The following is a 20,494-nucleotide window of genomic DNA, read 5'->3' on the forward strand; positions in this document are numbered from 1 at the left end:
CAGAGCCAAAACCCTTGTATTCGTTCTCTCTCTTTCTCTGTGACAGGTTTCTTGCATGCAGGTTTCTTTTGGGTTCTGTGGATTTGTATTTCTCAAATCCTATATGGTATCAGAGCTGGATCTGCTGCAGCTTGTTCAGAATTTTGAAAGATTTTGAGATCCAGGTTTTGGTTGCATCAGATCTGTGTTTGTCTTCTGTTTTTTATTTTGGAATAGGGGGTATTTTTTTTTCGGTGCACTTTGAGCCCAAACGGACCTCACCGTTGAGCTCGTAGCACCCAAAAACCCCTATTTCCATATAAAATTCGTCCGATTTGGACACAGTTGCACCAGGAGGCAAATTTTTTTTGGCCCCAAGGCCGTACGACCCTAGGGCACGAAAATCGAGGCGGAAAAATAAAAAAAAAATATATAAAAAACGCAGGTTTCTTTTATCTAAAAACGCGCAGCCCATTCCAGGCGGCCCCCCGCTCGGCCACCGCCGCCGCCGGCGGTATCCTCCGCCGCGCCGCCGGTGCAGCACCCGCAGCCCGCGCGCCGCCAGCAGCCCGCGCGACGCCGCCAGCCCGCCCGCCCGCGCGCCGCCAGCAGCCCGCGCGACGCCGCCAGCCCGCCCGCGCGCCGCCGCCAACCCGCCCGTGCCCAGCCAGCGCGCCGCCCACCGCCAGCCGCACCGCCCCCGCGCCACCGCCCCCTGCGCCCGCCCCTGGTCGCCCAGAGGACCAGGGGCTTATTTTTTTTAAGCCCTTGAGGGCTTAAAGGGCCTATTTGGGCTTTTTTGGAGCAGTTTTACTAAATCGGGTATAACTCGGGCATTTTAGCTCGGATTTTCGAATGAAAATAGGCGTTGGAAAGCTGGTTCCGAGCCCGATCTAAAAGATGCAGATCTTTTTTTCTGATTTTTCCGTTTTGTAGTGTTTTTTGCCAGTCGAAGTCAGAACAAGTTTTTTGCACTCCAGGAGCCATATCTTTTGCATACGGACTCCGTTTTTTGAAAGCGAATAGGCGTCGGAAAGGTGGTTCTGTGCTCTTTTCAGATCTACAGTCTATTTCATCAGAAAAATCTTCAGGTGCTCCAAATTTTGTCTCAACCCGTTATTGCTTTCTATCATTTTCTGGCTTTCAGTTTGTACTGGGGATTAGTTTTTTGCATTGTGGGGGGGTGTTTTCTCTTGCTTTCTGTTATTTACATCAGAAAACTAGAATTTACAAACACCAATACAAAAAAAAATCAAACCCCCTTCTGCATCTTCTGTCTAGTTCTGAAAGACCACTTAATAATAATTAAAAATTCAGAGCAGTTGAGGCACAGTTCACAGGATGGCAGACAGACCTATTGAATCTCTCACACCACATAATTACCACACTTGGAAGGGTCGCATGATGACTCTTCTCCAGTCAAAAGGGTTATGGTCCTGTTTGGATGAGGTTCAGCCTCAGTTGACACGTCCTTTTAAGATTATGCAGCACAGGAACAATATGGATCAGGCTATGGGATTGATGGCTTTACACATTTCTGACAGTCTCCAGTTTCATCTTGAGGGTTGTATCACTCCTCGAGCCATTTGGACCAAGTTTGAGGGACTTTTTGGTACTGTCAACGAGTTCAGAGCTTTGCAGCTTGAGGCAGAGTTAACTTCCTTGGTACCTGATTCATTTCCTTCTATTGAGGACTTTCTGATGAAGTTCAAACAACAAAGATCTATCTTGCAGGGTTGTGGTAAGACTAAGACTGATACAGAGTGCATTTTCCTGATTCTCTCTAAGCTTCGGGGTCCATTTCAGATCTTCTCTTCGACCTTCTATTCCACCATGGATGCCTTGGGTGCTCGACATGTCATGCCTTTTTTTGAGGTCTTTTGTGATCGTCTGACTCGTGAGCAAGCTAAGCTTAAGCAGTTGGATTCACTTTCAGGTTCACAGAACCAAGCATTGGTAGCCCAGTCCTCCAAAGGAAAACAGAAGCAGAAACCGAAGCCTAAGAAAGATTCAGAGGCTAGTGAGAATCCCTCCAAGCCACCACCTAAGTCTGATTCAAAAACACAATTCAATTCTAAACAGGGCAAATCTTCAAAGTCTGGTGAGTCTTCCTCCAAGACTAAGAAGAAATCAGGTGATCCTTGCAGTTTTTGTGGCAAGGAAGGACATCCCGTTTCCAGGTGTTGGAAACGTTTAGAGGCTTTGGAGGAAGCCATGCAGCAGCATAATATCAGTGCACCACAGCCTCCTTCACAGCCCACAGGGAAAGGTCATGCTCTTTCTGCACGAGCATTGTCCTCAGCGTCCACTTGGATTCTAGATTCTGGTGCCTCTCACCATATGACACACACACATGATTTGGTCACCGCTCTTGCTCCTACAGGCACTCGACATATTGCAGTTGGTGACTCAGCACAACTTTCCGTTCAGGGTTCTGGTACTATTTCATTGGATGGTGGTTGTCTTCAGGATGTGCTTTTGGTTCCTGACATTTCGACAAACCTTCTATCTGTTTATCAGATTTGCCACTCTGGCTCTGGTAAGACAGTTGAGTTCTCTCCACATGATGTGGTTATTCGAGATCTTCATGATCCTGACTTGGTTGTGGCTACTGGGAGTGTGGATTCTACATCTCACTTATATAGTTTTGATGGCTTTGAGAGTTCAGACACTGTTGGTTCCTCTCTTATAGCACATGCAGATTCAGTGAGCAGGCTTTGGCATGAGCGTTTTGGTCATGTCAATTACAGATATCTACAGCAGATGAGTACACAGGCACTTGTGATTGGGCTTCCACAGATTTCTTGTACAGATGGTGTATGTCATGGTTGTGTCCTTGGCAAACATCATCGAGATCCTTTTCCTAAGGGTCGAGCCTCTCGTGCTAGGGCAGCCCTAGAGTTGGTACACAGTGATCTTATGTCCTTTCCGACTCCTTCTTTTTCAGGGGCCCGTTATGTACTCACTTTTATTGATGACTTCTCCAGACGTACATGGGTGTACTTTCTTAAGTACAAGTCTGATGTCTTTGACTCTTTCAGGAAGTTTAAGACATTTGTGGAGAAGCAATCTGGACTTTCTATCAGGAGGATACGCACAGATAATGGGGGGGAGTATGTAAATCAGGCTTTCAGAGATTTTTGCACTGAGCATGGTTTACAGCATCAGTTTACAGTTCCTTATACCCCTCAACAGAATGGTGTTGCTGAGAGAAAGAACAGAACCTTACGGGAGATGGCAAATTGTATGATACAGTCTCGAGCTATGAGTTCTTCATTTTGGGCTGAGGCAGTCAATTGTGCCAATTATATTCAGAATCGGATGCCCCATAAGGCATTACGACATATGACTCCTGAGGAGGCTTGGACCCATGTCAAGCCTGATGTTTCTACATTCCGAGTTTTTGGTAGTGAGGCTTGGGCATTTATTCCTGATGCTCAGCGGATAGCCATGGAGAGGAAGAGCCGACCACTCATATTTGTTGGCTACTGTGAGGATGTTAAGGCATACAGGTTGTTTGATCCTGATTCCAGAGAGGTCTTGTTTCGACGGGATGTCCAGTTTGATGAGTGCTATCCTTAGATGGATTCTCCATCACCAGCTTCTCCCTCATTGCCTACTCCTTCCTCTTCATCTCTTGAGGATTACTTATCTCTTGAGGATGATGTAGATCATGATCCACCATCTCCACCACCACCAGTTGCTCCGTCTTTGCCGAAGTGGGCCCGTGATACTGTTGATGCAGCTGGTTCTTTGGCAGGTGATCCTTCAGATACTCGTCGCACTCGTGCTCAGACATCTGGTTCTAGTCTTTTGAGTCATACCCTTTCAGATGATCCTCAAAAGTTTTCAGAGGCGACAGGACACCCAGAGTGGGATAGGGCCATGGATGAGGAGTATTCTTCTTTGATGAAGAATCATACTTGGGATCTTTGTTCTCTTCCTAAGGGAAGAAAGTTGGTTCGGTGCAAGTGGGTGTATCGTACCAAGTATGCTGCAGATGGTTCTATTGATAAGTATAAGGCCCGTCTTGTTGCGAAGGGGTTTTCTCAGGTAGAGGGTATTGACTACTCTGAGACCTTTGCTCCTGTCGCCAAGATGAATTCTATACGCCTGGTACTTTCACTTGCAGCTTCACAGGGATGGACAGTGTTTCAGATGGATGTGAAGAGTGCCTTCTTGCATGGAGACCTACATGAGGAGATCTATATGGAGCAGCCTCAGGGTTTTGTGCAGGACACTTCTTTGGTTTGCAGACTTCGACGTTCATTGTATGGTCTCAAACAAGCCCCCAGGGCTTGGTATGAGAAGATGGACTCCTTCTTGCTTTCCTCACACTTCACACGCTGTCATTCCGATCACACAGTCTATATTCAGCGTCAGGAGGGTGATCTTTTGATTCTAGTGCTATATGTAGATGATCTCATCATTACAGGTAGCTCATCCTCCATGATTCAGAGTGTTCAGAGAGCTTTGATGGAGCAGTTTGAGATGACCGATCTTGGTCTCTTGCACTTCTTTCTGGGTCTACAGGTTATTCAGTCTTCGGATGGGATTTCCATTTTTCAGGAGAAGTATGCTCTTGATATGCTTCAGCGATTTGGCATGCTTGATTGCAAGTCTGCCCCCACTCCATTTCAGTCAGGTGTTGTTTTGTCTTCCACTTGCTCTACTCCTTCAGTAGACCCCACTTTATACAGGCAGTTGGTTGGCAGTCTGTTGTACCTGACACATTCTCGTCCTGATCTTTCCTTTGCGGTTGGCCTTGTCTCTCGGTTCTCCCATGATCCTCATGAGAGCCATTGGCAAGCAGCCAAACATATTTTGAGATATATTCGGGGCACCACACATTATGGCATTCACTACTCTTCAGGATCCCCTCATATCATTGGCTTCACTGACTCCGATTGGGCTGGTGATGTCAATGATCGGAAGTCTACTTCTGGCTTCATTTTTTGCCTTGGTTCTGGTCCTATCACATGGTCTTGCAAGAAGCAATCTGCTATTGCATTATCATCTACAGAGGCTGAGTACCGTGCAGCAGTGTTAGCCAGTCAGGAGGTTTTATGGCTTCGGCAATCGATGACAGAGTTTGGGTTTCCTCCAGATTGTCCCACTATTCTTTGGTGTGACAACCAGAGTGCCATTCACATTTCACGCAACCCAGTGGAGCATCAGCGGACAAAGCACATTGAAATCCACATGCACTTCATCAGACAGTTGATTCAGGATGGTTCTCTCATCTTGGAGTATATTCCTACAGAGGAGCAGGTTGCTGACATCTTCACTAAACCTTTGGCATCTCCGCGCTATCTTCAGTTGCGCTCAATGCTTGGGGTGAAGGAAGTTGTCCTTGGGGGGTCTCAGTGAGGCCTTCCTTCCTTCATGTTTTCTTTTTAGCATGATTCTTTATCTCTTTTTGGAGAGGAGTTTTTTCCCATTGGGTTTTCTCCTTTACTCCGCTTTATAGAGATTTTCTTGTATTCGGGTACCTGATCAGGCCTTGTTGCCGGGACCCTCTTTTGCATTGTAGTTCCTTTGCTTTCTTCTGCATTGTTTGTAGCTGCATTGTAGCTCATCTTAAGGGGGGGTGTTAGAGTAAAGTAATTAATTAACTTTTCTCTCCTCTTAAGATTTCTCTTTATGCATACATTAGTCATTTAATAATTAATATTTAATTATTAAATGCTCACACCTTAGGGTTAGGTTTTCCTTTTGGTGTTGATCTCCTTTATAAGGATTGATCTCTTGTATTATTGAGATTCTTGATTCATTTTTCTCTGATAATACATCTTTTCTCTTTGTCAGAGCCAAAACCCTTGTATTCGTTCTCTCTCTTTCTCTGTGACAGGTTTCTTGCATGCAGGTTTCTTTTGGGTTCTGTGGATTTGTATTTCTCAAATCCTACAATATAGACTCTGAACCAGAAACAAAAATTATGACAAATGAACCTACACTGAATCCACTGGTATAGAATGAAGATCCAGTTACCTCGGTATCATCAGAGGATTCCATAGTAATTGAAGAACAATAGCAAACTAAGACACCCCGGTATGTAAGATTGAATCATTCTGAAGATCGGATAATTGGAAACAAATTTAAAGGAGTTATGACAAGAGGAAGATTGGAAAATGAAGAGGTATGTCTTATTTCTCAAATTGAACCATCATCTATCAATGAGGCATGTGAAGATAAATTTTGGATTAAAGCTATGGAAGAAGAATTAGGACAAATTGAGAAAAACAATACTTGGATATTAGTTCCCCGATCTAAAGATAAAAATGTAATTGGAACCAAATGGGTATTTAGAAACAAACTTAATGAAGATGGTAAAGTTGTTAGAAATAAAGCAAGACTAGTGTGTAAGGGATATTCTCAGAAAGAAGGAGTTGATTACAATGAAACCTTTGCACCGGTAGCTAGAATTGAGACAGTCAAATTATTCTTGGCTTTTGCAGCTCACAAGGACTACAAAGTTTATCAAATGGATATTAAATGTGCATTTTTTAATGGAGATCTTGAAGAGGAAGTATATATTGAACAACCTGATGGATTTTCCTAGACAGATGACAATGATATGGTTTGCAAGTTAAGAAAAGCTCTGTATGGATTAAAACAAGCCTTAAGAGCTTGGTATGCAAGATTGGATAAGTATCTTGTAAAGATTGGTTTTACTAAAGGAAATGCAGATAGCAATTTATATTACAAAATAACTAATGATGACATCTTGATTATTGAAGTCTTTGTTGATGATATAATCTTTGGAGGAGAAGATGGATTATGTAAGGAATTTTCTATTAAAATGCAGCAAGAATTTGAAATGTCTATGATTGGAGAAATAAAATTCTTTTTAGGATTGTAGATTTCATAGACTGATAAAGGTATATTTTTGAGTCAATCCAAGTACTTGAAAGAATTACTCAAGAAATTTGGGATGGAGAAATCTAAACCAGTAAGCACACCTATGACTATAAATGACAAACTATCTCAAAGGGATGAATCTACACTTGTTAATCCAACTAGATACAAATCTATGATAGGAGGTTTATTGTATTTGACACAAACCAGGCCTGATATTATGAATGCAGTATGTATTGTTTCTAGATTTCAGAGTAATCCTAGGGAAAATCATGAATCAACAGTAAAAAGGATTTTTCGATACTTACAAGGCACAACAAATCTTGGATTATGGTATCCTAGAGATGAAAATTTTGACCTATGTGCATACACAGATGCAAATTGGGCAGGAGATGTGGATGATAGAAAAAGCACCACTGGAGGAGCATTCTTTCTTGGAAAGAGATTAGTTTCTTGGTTGAGTAAGAAACAAAGTTGTACATCGTTATCAACAACAGAATCAGAATATGTTGTAGCAGCAATTAACTATACACAGGTACTATGGCTTAAACAAATGTTGAAAGACATAAAGGTAAAATGCAAGGAACCCATTACTATATATTGTGATAACACTATAGCAATTGATATATCTAAGAATCCGGTATTACATTCTAAAACAAAACATGTTTCTATCAAACTGAATTTTCTAATGTAAAAAGTTGAAGAAAAAGAGATAAAACTGGTTTATGTGAATACTAAAGAATAGCTTGCAGATATTTTCACAAAACCTTTGCCTAAGGAGACTTTTGAATATCTCAGAGATCAGCTTGGAGTCATACCACCACTGGTAGAGACTTAGACATTTGATGATTGTCATCAACCGACAGAATTAAAAGAAAAATCTTTTATTCTAGTCTTTGATGAGGAAGCTACTTCTCAGGGGGAGTAGTTGGTATTTTGTATGAACTTGATTTTTTTTGTAACTTTGCCATTTGATGTCAAAGGGGGAGAGATATCTATGGAAAAAAACATTATCTTTTAAGGAGAGATAGGTATTGAAAATAAATCTTTGGATAAACACTTGTTGCTCCCAGGGGGAGAAATTGAGATTGTTGGTTTTGGGTATTTGGCATTTCTGTTTTGGCACTTTGATGGTTTTTCCATCTTGTGTTGCCATCAATGCCAAAGGGGGAGATTGTTGGTATTTTGGTATGGTTTTGTCATTGATGTCAACACCTACTGAAAACAAGCACTTTGGAGATCCAGCAACATTCACCGGCAAGCAAGTAACTATTGCACAGTTACTGGTATATGGTTCACCAACAGGATATAATGCTCACCGGTACCTAGAATGATATGGAAGACACTTGATAATGTCGAAGACATTGTGTGGACACTTTGTTCTGAAGAATTGATCATTGGTATATTCATATTCGCATATTTGTTTTTACCGGCAAATAGGTCCAGGGTTATCTAGGGTTACACCGACAGGTTTATCTTTTCCAAATCAGCTTGGCACGCTATGGAGATGATTTATTATTGATGTAAATGCATTAAGCTGACATGTTTAATCAATTAATTGCATCATATAATAAATTTGTAAAATGTTTATTGTAATATCTTGTAGAGCCAACCTACTAAAATTGGTCCTAGGTTATGGTATAAATGTAAGATCTTATTTGTAAGATCAAGTGTGGAATGCGAAAAAGAATTGAGTGTAGGTATATGTGAGATTAAGTAGAGGTATACATGAAGACATCATTTGAAGGTGAAGCTAGGTTTTTGTATAAGCATATCAGCATTACACCGATACTAAATCCAACATATGAAGATGCTATTTTGTGCAGTACATTCTTATTGGATTTAACCATCCAGCTGTAGTCAGTGTGACTCCCATTTTGTGATTGAACAGTGAGCTATAGGCTATTGGCCTTTCTGCATGTGCAGACCCCATTTATGTACACTTAATATCTGCAGTAGTATCATCTGATTGCTGGTAAGGTTTCCCATCGTGGTTTTTCCCCTTACAGGGTTTCCACGTACAAATATTGGTGTTATGTGTTGTGGATGACTTTATGTTTATGTTTCATGCATTAATCTTTACCGGTATAGAAATTTACTGTTAACACTGTCTATCGGCATACTTAATTGGTTTACCAGTATTAAACATCAAGTTGGTTAATTGGTTTTTGGTTTGAATTTATTAGACAACTGATTAACCCCCCCCTCTCAGTTGTCTCCGGGACCTAATAGGGACCACCCAGTTAAGGGATTGACTATAATGCCCTATTAAAGAAATACCCTGTGAAGAGTAACCTTGGTAGAGGATTTCAAATCCAAGCTAATGGACCACTTGGTTAGAGGATTTTAATAACACTAAGCTTGTGAGAGCTTACCCAGTTAGGGGATTTTACTATTGTAATTGCTAGAAAACAATAGGGGTTTGTTGATCTGTTTGAATAGAACTACACTTGCTTGTTCAAATCCTTTTCATGCTCTTATCTGCCTTTTACAAACTGTAGATACATCATCCAGTTCAGCAACCACACTCAACTAGAAATTTGCCCTCTGAAAGAAAACAACTCATTGACCTTATAAAAAAATCAATAGGTTGGTAACACAACAAAAATCTAATTCTCTCATAGAGATTACAAACAAGTTGGTTCAAGTATGACTATTGGATTACATTACAATCTCTGCACATCATTCAAGATAGCTTTGATCACTCCTTGATCACCACTTCATCGAACTTAGTAACTCATCATGCGGTTTGCATTACATGCAATATACTTGCTCATTCTCAAGACAAAAACCATTATCTCAATGCACCAAAAACACTTTGAAACTCTTCTCATACAATATGCAAATATGTCATAATCATTACCGCTCATCATCATATCATAAACCAATATAACCAATTCACCAAACTTAATTGGTTAGGGTTTATCATATCAAGAGGTAGGGATTATTGATTGATCTCACTTCTTCTTAGCAATACCGGTTCACTCCACAAACTCACCTACCGGTTGTAGTTCCCTTCATTAGCTCTCCCTATCGATTACAAAACAACATTATAACAACATCATTACCAGTTACAATTGACATCAATGACAACATAACATTTCACTAATGTAATCTTCATGCAAATGCCAACATAGGTACTTTTCTAGAAAATAGGGCTTCAAGTTGCTCAAACTCTTCATCTTCTTTCTTCATTTCCTCCAGTTCCTTAGCATATAAGGCTTTCAAATCACTCTTGCTGGTAGATTATGTAGATGCATTAAAAGAAGCTTTAGATTTTGCAACTCCAGAAGGACCGAATTCCTCAAGCTCAAAAGCAAATAACTTCCCAACCAAGGTATCCCTATTAACAGAGGTGTTTTCCATAGTTCTCAACTCATTAATTGTAGTAGCCTTCATCTTATAAGCCAGTGACAAAGCTCTCGATACTTTAGAAACTATTTCATCTTTACTCAGAGATCCACCACAACACTGAATTCCCATGATAATCTCATTAACTCTCTCCATAAAAGAAGTAATCCTTTCATCTTCTTCCATCTTCAGGTTCTCATATCTCACCTGGTAACCATCAAGTTTAGCAATTTTAATAGTAGGGTCACCTTCATTCAAAGTCTCCAATTTATTTCATATAGCCTTCACATTTGATTTGTCGGATAGTCCATAATTTGTTGATCAGAAATTGCACACAAAAGGGCTTCTCTAGCTCTACAAATGTTTTCAATTCCCTTATCCAAGCCCACCAGAGGAGGATTGCTAGTTGCCAGATTATGAGGTACATAGACATTCTCAGTGATCTCCCAAATCTCCTTGCCAAACTATTGGAATCCAATAACACTAAGAGGGGGGTGAATCAGTGATACCAGAATGATTAATTTTGACCTTATTAAAACATGCATACACCAACTGGTATAGCGGTACATACAGAATTGAAAGAAGTAAAGCAACCAATAAGCCAATCACATAAATGAGAACCATAACACACAGATTTATACATGGAAAACCTCAAAGAAGAAAAACCGTGGTGGGATTTGTGACCCACAATATCAATCCATTAGTCATATGAAGAGATATTACAAAATATGAGGGGCCTGCACTTGCAGGAAGGCTTACAACCTAGAGAACACTACTCAATCACAAAAGGATCCTCACTGACTACATTAAAATCTAGACTACAATCCAGAGAAGTGTTGAACTACTAATATAGCATCTTCTATGCCAGAATACAGTTCTGATTTAAGATCTATCTGTTCCAGTCTAAAACCTTAAACCCTTTACTGGAATAACCCTTACATGAATTTCCTCACATACATAATCTCTCTGATATATTTCACATCATATTACATTTTCATATGTATAATCTCCTATCTCATGTCTATATCAAAATGATTTATCAAACTGATTGATATACCCTATACAAATTTGCATGCCTTATGTCGGCTAATAAAGATATATACAATATCAAATTGCATGTCAACTAGATAATATAAATGCATAAATATTAGAACCAATTGTCAATGTCGGATCTAAGATATGATGACCTCTAATACCGATAACCTTTACTAAACCATGTTGGCTTGCATTACCAATAACCAAAAAAATCCTTCTATCATGTCGGTGTTGGTGTCAGTGTAGTATCTGTGAAGTGCCTATCGATACACAACTGAACCAAAACATGAAGTTGGAACACAATACCATGTTTCCATCAATGACAACATAGTGAAACCAACCAATTGAGTGTCAATTGCCAACAATCTCCCCCTTTGGCATTGATGACAACACTCATGTGAAAAATGATCAAGGTTTCATTTGTCGGTTTCATCCTGCCCTGCTCCCCCTGAGCTGAATATCCATTATCCATTAATGCAAAATACTCCACATCTCCATAACTTCATAACTCCATGACTCCGCCTAATGTATACAACTCTTTTTTTTTTTTTTTCACATCTATACTACTCCCCCTTTGACATCAATGCCATCAAAAATTCTAAAAAAGAATGTCAAAGAAAAAGAACTGTACAATGAATATCCCAAAATGTCTTACTAGAGCTTGACAAATTTCAAAATTTTTGGATAAGCCTTCTCCAGTAGCTCAAGATAAGTATCCCAAGTTATATTGAATGTGTCAAAAATAGATACAAGTCCACTCAATATATGTGCAAATGACTCTTTCTCATTTACCTCTGTCAGTGTTGGCTTTCCCACCATATCCATGCATTATTTCTTGTGTACACTGAGTGAATCCAACCAGGGACTCACCAAGCCACTTAGAATTCTATCTCTTCTTATTATTTTGTCTCTTTCCTTCTCAAGAATAAAAATTTGGTTCTCCAAAATCAAAATTTGACCATCAATTGATGTAGTCAATGAAATCAATCCGTCAAAAGAATTAGCTATATTTGCAATTTTCTCCTGAATTCCTTTTATCTTTATATCCACATTAGCTATAAGTATATCAATGTTACAACATATCATATATATATATATATTTATACATTTCTTCAAATAATTTTCTATTAGTTTCAGCTTCTCATCAATCTTCTTCTTCTTAGATTCAATTACCTAATCAAATGCAGCTCTTTTAGCCAAAGTAAACCTCTCTAGTGCTTGCCAATTTGAAATATGCTTTAAGGATTGAAAATCCTTTGAAATATGATCAATAATAATCTTAAGCTTTCGAGATGGGCTCGTTTCATTTTTAATCTTGCACTTCGAGACCAGTCTGTGTAAAACAATGATTGATTGATCAATAATCCCTTTATCTATGGATCCTTCCTTCATTAGTTTTTGTGCTGCCATCATCATGAGTTCAGTGGGACTCATCTCTGTTATGTTTTTGTTTTCAACCTGGGAGGTGTCAATTGACAACAATGATGGACCAACTATCGATTCCCTACCGGATTCCCCTTTCTTCTCTTTTGAAGATTTATCCTTTATAACTTCCTTGCACCGGTGGCTTCGCCAATTGGTGCAATCTCTATAACTATCAGTTCCTTTGTAAGAACTATAAACTCAACCTATACATTTGTATCCAGAGGAAAATCATCCTCAATATTAGAATCATGTACAACATTATCTTGTTTACTCTCTATATTAACCAGTATCTCAATATTTGTTTGTACATCTTTATTTACTGGGAGCTCAATTTCCACTATCTTAATATTTTTTAAAACTGAGGGTGAAGTACCCATAATCCCTTTTCCTTTTCCTTCAACCGAGGTATCTACAGTGTCTGTTTTAGTTTCTGGTGAAGTAAAGAATCCTCTGTTCTCTCCAAGGAATTTAACCCATTCTTTTCGAGTCTCCTTTATTATTTTGTTTACTCTTCCTAGCATCAGACTAGTTATTCTATGTTTTCTATTAAAAATATTTCTATCTAGCTCAAGTGTCTTTTCCATTTCATTTAGAGCAATAGTAACACAAATAGAAAATAGCTCTTGAATTTTAATATGTTTATCTTCTTGCATATCTGACAGTCTTCTAGCATCTATCATATTATAAAATTCAGTCGGTATTTGATTTTTTATTTCTATTAAGGCTTTCTTAAAAATATCCAGATATAATAAGATGTTGGAAATTGACACTCTATTGGTTGGTTTCATTATGTTGTCATTGATGGCAACATGATTTGGTGCTTTGGCTTCATATGGTGTACCGACAAGAACTTCATAGATTCTACACCAGCATCGGAACCGATAGGACAACAGGACTTCTTTGGTCACCGATAATGTAGGCCGACATGGTATAGTAAAGGTTATCGGTATTGGAGGCCAACCTATCTTGGATCCGGTATCAGCAACTTGTTTTAATGTTTATTCATTTATGTTATCTAGCCGACATGTAATGTAATATTGTGTATATCCTTGTAAAGCTGACATAAGGCATAAATTTGTATAGGTTATATAGGGCAGATTGATTAGATCATTTTGTAATAAGGAGAAGGCAATGATAATGGATATGTAAATGTGATATGATGCAAAATATATCAAAGAGATTATGTATGTGATGAATTTATTGTAAGGTTTATTTCGGTAAAGGGGTTTAGGGTTTCAACTAGAACAGACAGAGCTTAAACCAGAACCATATTCTAGCATAGAAGATGTTATCTTAGTAGTTCACACTTCTTTGAATTGTTGTCTAGAATTTTATGTAGTCAATGAGGCTCCTATTGTGATTGAGCAGTGTGCTCTAGGCTCTAAGCCTTCCTACAAGTGCAGGCCTATCATATATTGTAATATCTCTTCACATGGATAGTGGATTGATATTGTAGGTCACAAATGCCACCGTGGTTTTTCCTCATTGAGGTTTTCCTCATATAAATTTTTGTGTTATGGTTCTCATTTATGTGTTTGTCTTATTGGTTGCTTTACTTCTTTCAATTTTGTTTATATCGATATACCGATTGGTGCATGAATGTTTTGTTAAGGCTAAAATATACTATTTCGGTATAAAACTGATTCATCCCCCCTCTCAGTGTTATTGGTTTCCAACAATTGGTATCAAAGCCTTGTGCCTCAGAGGAATTTTAACAGCTTGAGAAAGATCCTAAAACTGGAACCATTGAATATGGCTATGGAGAAGTAGCTTGAGATGGCACTTGAAGATTATGATGTTGAAAGGTTGAAGAACTAAGAGCTTCAAGATTAGTTGAATTTGGCTAAGGAATTAATTCTTGTCCTACAACAGAGGCTATCATCTATTCAATCTAGGAGGAAGGAACTTTTTCAAAATTAGGATGATGAAGAGAAAAATGCACTTAAGGAACAATGTAAAAAATTGTGTTAGGAGAAAATGGTTACAAAGAATGAAATGCAAGTTATAACTATGAGGATGTCTAAGAAGATTGAGGACAGAAAGAAAAAGGAAGAAAATCTTGTTGTATCCCTGAAGAACAAGTTTGAAGAATATGGTAGGTTGGTTCATGAAAATGACATGTTGAGAACTAATTTGGTACAATCCCAGAGAAATGAGCAAGAACTTGAGAGATAAATGATAATACTAAAAGAACTTTTAATTGTTGCAAGTGAGTACAAAGAAATTTTTTAGATCAGCTCAGTACAACTTGATGAGTTATTGAAGAGACAGAGGCAGATTGGAGATTCTAGTGGACTTGGATTTGAGCAAGGATAGAGTTTCGGTACTGCTAATGAAGATCAAAACCATAAGGCACTAGTAATAAAATTCAATGCTTATAAATTCAATGGTAGATGTTTTGTTTGCAATTGATTGGGTCACATGGCTAGGCAATGTAGAAATAGAGCAAATCAGAACCCTGATTCTGCTCCCGGTAAATGTTCTAAATACAATCAAATTGGTCATAAGATAGAAGATTGCCTAATGAATGTAAAATTCTATGCTTGTGGAAATTTTGGACATATGGGTAATTAGTGCACGTCAAGCAATTTCACTGGCTTTAGCAAAGTAATTTAGAAGAACAATGTTAAATGTTATGCATGCAATGAAATTGAACATATTACTAAGTTTTGCAGAAGAAGAAATCCACCGATTAGTAATGGAGTATCAAATGATTAAGGAAAAGAGAAGGTTAGTGAAATTCGACAAGATCACACTTAGAGATGGGTTAGGAAGACTGAAGAACAATCATCAGATGGGAATGTCCTGGTCACCAATCCAGTAGTAAAGGTTGCTCCTACACTGGCAGTGATCTCATCCAGTAACTAAGGCGGATGTCTTAGGGGTAGAAAAAATTCATGAAGATGTTGCATATGCCCTGGGAAGAGGTTCTGGAAGATGTTACAGATATTGGAGAGGATTATCCGGCATGGATATGTTCTAAGCAAGATCTGGTATCTTTCGCCAATAGTCATTTATGTCAATCGAAGATTAGGATTGTTGTCAAAGGATAAAAGGTCGAATACACTTCATTTTTAATCACCCTGCATTCAGAGCGATTAAAAGTGACTAAGTATGATTAGAGGCTATTCAAAGATAATCAGATTTCTTCTTGAGAGATCACATCGTCATCTGGAAGAATTTGTTGGAGGTTTCTACCAAGAGCGAGCAAAAGGTTTTTTATTGAAACATGAAAGTGGGATCATCTTTTGTTCCTATTTTTGTTGCAAATCCAACTGTAGTGGAGGTCAAGGACCACCCCAGACAACTTTTTAAGTGGTATCCACATGTGTCTACCAAGGAAGATTCGGTTGGAGCGTTTTCTCGCATTTCGGAGGGAGTGGTGTATGTAGAAGATGTTAGGGCATACATTCACTATCATTTAGAGGACATACATTCAATATCATTTAGAGGACTTAGGAACTTTAGAGATCAATAGAATGTATATGAGTGAACTAATGGGAGAATATGGAAAGATTAAACCAACATATCAACACATTTAAGATCTAGGGTTTATAGATATTCTGGATATTCCAAAATTTAAGGATGAAATAATCAGATATGTACTGAGAAGAGTACATGGGGAATTTGTATGGCTGGATAGACCTTATAAAATCACTAAGGAAGCCATCCAAGAAATTACTGGTTTGTCATCGGTAGGAAAACATCTGGAAAAGAAAGTGTCAAATGACTTCGTGAGGTAGATCACTGACACCACATCTGACAAGAGATCAATGAAAGTGAGCACTATCACCGACACCGACATCAAGTTTTGTAGCATGGTTATATGATACAAGGTAACTCAGTCAAACCAACTGAATTCTATTTCTAGTTCATGTATTTTGGCTGCATATAAGATGATGAGAGAAAATGTAAAGTTAAATCTTTGTGGTTGGATGCTTGAAGAGTTATTGATCAACTTAGGAAAGATTAAAGGTCAGAAGAAGGGCTCCTTTCGGTATAGAAATTTGTTAGTCTTCTTAATGTTATAATTTCTAAATGATACACCCAGTTTTGGCAGGAAGCAATGGGATTTTGAAATCCTTGTAGTAAGACAACTAAAACAATCAATTGCTGCATTAGGAAGTGAAAGAGATGATAATATATGGGGTTATTTCAAGGCTTTTCAAAAATCTATGAGGTCTACGATAAGAATACCTGAGCATATAGTAGAGAAATACTCTACCAACATATGAGGTAGATGCATTAATCCTTGACACCTATGAAAAAATGGGATATGAGGTAGATGCATTCATCCTTGACGCCTATGCAAAAATTTAGATTCATGCTGAAATTGATGAGGCAGAGAAGCCCTGTGGAATTGCACAAGAAAATACTCTAGAGGTTGAAACAAAGTTCAACCAGAAGAGAAGGGAAAAACAAGAAGGAAAAGAAAGAAAATTTGTATAGGAGGTCTCAAAGGACATAGAGGCACTAATTGATATTGTCCCTGAGAAAGGGAGAAAGAGGAAGGATTTGGTAGTTCACATTGAACCTATTACTACAGATTCTAAATAAGAGGATGAAACATCATTATCCTTCAAGAGGGTTGTTAGGAAGAAACTGAAAGAACCTAAGGTAGAAGAAAAGAAGCAACTGGTTATAAATGTCACAATCAAGATACTGGCTCATAAGCAAGCACCTAAGGCTACACCTACAACTGCATCCGATACTATCAAGAGGAAGAAGAAGGATGGAACTGAGTTTGGTAAGGCTACACCTAAAACTTGTGCATAAATTGTTGATGAAATAACTAAAGATAGCATGTTGAAGAATGTTAAGTTTTATTATGACAAATTAGAGGTTGATGAATAGAGAGAGGTAGAGGAAGCAGTCTTGTTATACTTAAATATTTATAAGAAAGCCTTAATAGAGGTAGAAAATCAAATATTGGCTAAGTTATATAACATGTAGATGCTAGGAGGTTATCTGCTATGCAAGAGGATAAGCATATTAAAATGCAAGAAATTTTAGCTATCTATGTTAGTATAACTCCAAATGAAATAGATAAGACAATTGAGGCTACAAATAGAAAGGTATTCAATAGCAAACACAGGATAACTAGTCTGATGCTAGGAAGAGTGAATGAAGTAATAAAGGAAACTCAAAAAGATTGGATTAAATTTTTGGGATAACAAAAAGGACTCTTTACTTCACCAGAGACCAAGACCAACATTGTAGATACCTCGGTTGAAGGGAAAGATAGAGGGATTATGGGTACTCCATCCTCAGTTTTGAAAAATATCAAGATAGTGGAAATTGAGCCACTGGTAAACACAAATGTACAAACAAATACTGGAACACCGATTAAAGCTAAGAACATTGTACATGATACTAACATTGAGGACAATTTTCCTCTGGATACTAATGTATAGGTTGAGGATATTGTTCCTAGAGAGGAACCAACAGTTACACAGATTGCACCAAGTGACAAAGCCACCAGTGCAAGTGAGAAGGTAATAAAGGATAAACCATCAAAGAAAATAGGGGAATCTGGTAGGGTACTACTTGGGAGCCCATCATTGTTGACAATTGACACCTCTCAAGTTGAAAAGAAAACCATCACAGAGATGAGTCCCACTGAACTAATGATGATTGCTGCTCAGAAATTGATGAAGGAGGGAACCACAGACAAGGGGATTATAGATCAACCAATCACTATTCTACATAGATTGGTCCCAAACTGTAAGATTGAGAATGAAGCGAGCCCTTCTGGCAAGCTTAAGGTAATCACCGAGCACATATCAAAAGACTTTCAATCCTTATAGTAGATCTCTAACCATCAAGCACTTGAAAGATTAACTCAGGCTAAGAGAGTCATTTTTTTATCAGATCATTGAGAAAGAGAAGAAAAAGATTGAGGAGAAGTTAATTCTAATTGAAAATTCTTTGAAACAATGTACAAACATATACAGGGTATGTTGCAATACTGAGATACTTATAGAAAATGTAGATAAAAAGATAAAAGAGATACTGGAGAATATTGCTAGTATTGCTAACTCTTTTGATGGATTAATTTCATTGATGACATCAATTGATGGTCAAATTTTGACTTTTGAGAACCAAATTTTTTCTCTTGAAAAGGAAAGAGATAAAATCATTCGGAGAGCTAGAAGTCTCAAAGGTTTAGTGAGTCCAAGATTGGATTCACTCTGTGTACATAAGAAGGAATGCATAGATATGATGGGAAAGCCCACACCGGTAGAGGTCAATAAGAAAGAATCTTTTGCATATTTATTAAGTGGACTTGTATCTATCTCTAGCACATTCAAAACTGGATGGGATACTTATATGGAATTACTGGAGAAATCTTATTTGGAAATCTTGAAACTAGTCAAGCTCCGGTAAGACATTTTTGGAGGTATTCAGTGTACAATACTTATTCTTTGACATTTTTTTTGAGAATTTATGTCAAAGGAGAAGTAATATAGATGTGAAAAAGGATAAAAGGGTTGCATACATTAGGGTGAGTTACAGAGTTTTTTTAATTTTAGAAATATGGAGCATTTTGCATATTGAGCTCAGGGAGAGTAGGTAGGATGAAACCAACAGATGAAACCATGACCATTTTTCATATGAGTGTTGCCATCAATTCCAAATGGGGAGATTGTTGGAAATTGACACTCTATTGGTTGGTTTCACTATGTTTTCATTGATGGCAACATGATTTTGTGTTTTGGCTTCATATGGTGTACCAGCAAGCACTTCATAGATTCTACACTAGCACTGACACCGATAGGACAAAAGGACTTCTTTGGTCACCAACAATGTAGGCCAACATGGTATAGTAAAGTTTATTGGTATTGGAGGCCGACCTATCTTGGATCTGGCATTGACAACTTGTTTTAATATTTATTCATTTATGTTATCTGGCCGACATGTAATATGATGTTGTGAATATCCTTGTAAAGCCAACATAAGGCATAAATTTGTATAGGGTATATAGGGCAGATTGATTAGATCATTTTGTAATAAGGAGAAGGCAATGGTAATGGATATGTAAATGTGATATGATGTGAAATATATCAAAGAGATTTTTTATGTGAGGAATTTATTGTAAGGGTTATTCCGGTAAAGGGGTTCAGGGTTTCAACCGAAATAGACATAGCTTAAATCAGAACTGTATTCTAGCATAGAAGATGCTATCTTAGCAGTTCACACTTCTTTGGATTTTTGTTTAGAATTTTATGTAGTCAGTGAGGCTCCCATTGTGATTGAGTAGTGTGCTCTAGGTTGTAAGCCTTCCTGCAAGTGCAGGCCCATCATATGTTGTAATATCTCTTCATATGACCAGTGGATTGGTATTTTGGGTCACAAATCCCACCATGGTTTTTCCTCATTAAGGTTTTCCACTTACAAATCTATGTGTTATGGTTCTCATTTATGTGTTTGGTTTATTGGTTGCTTTACTTCTTTCAAAAAATTTTATACTGGTATACCGGTTGGTGCATGAATGTTTTGTTAAGGCTAAAATATACTATTCCAGTATAACACTGATTCACCCCCCTCCCCTCTTAGTGTTATTGGTTTCCAACATAAGACTACTTCCTCTACCTCTCTTTTTTCATCTTCCTCTAAGTGTTCATAATAAAATTGAATATTCTTCAACATTCCATCTTTAGTGATTTCATCTACTAATTCTGCACAAGTTTTAGGTGGTATTATAGTCACATTACTAGATTTAATTGCTAAGTCGATGCCACTCTTCTTCTTCCTCTTTGTAGTACTGGATGCAAATGAAGGCATTTCCTTTGGTGCTTGATTTTGTGCCAATATTTTGATTGTAACCTTCCTAACCAATTGCTTC

General features: G+C 38.1%; 1 protein-coding gene across 1 annotated transcript in view; it reads right to left on the reverse strand.

Moving 5' to 3' along the window:
- Positions 1-431: 431 nt before the first annotated feature.
- The window catches only part of LOC131875938 (glycine-rich cell wall structural protein 1.8-like), a 146,363-nt gene continuing 126,300 nt past the window's right edge, over positions 432-20,494 (reverse strand). Inside the window, exon 3 of the mRNA XM_059220677.1 lies at positions 432-706. Within this exon, the coding sequence (XP_059076660.1) occupies positions 432-706 (275 nt within the window). The remainder of the gene's footprint in view (positions 707-20,494) is intronic.

This window comes from Cryptomeria japonica, chromosome 5 (genome assembly GCF_030272615.1).
Source record: "Cryptomeria japonica chromosome 5, Sugi_1.0, whole genome shotgun sequence".
Classification (NCBI taxonomy): Eukaryota; Viridiplantae; Streptophyta; class Pinopsida; order Cupressales; family Cupressaceae; genus Cryptomeria; species Cryptomeria japonica.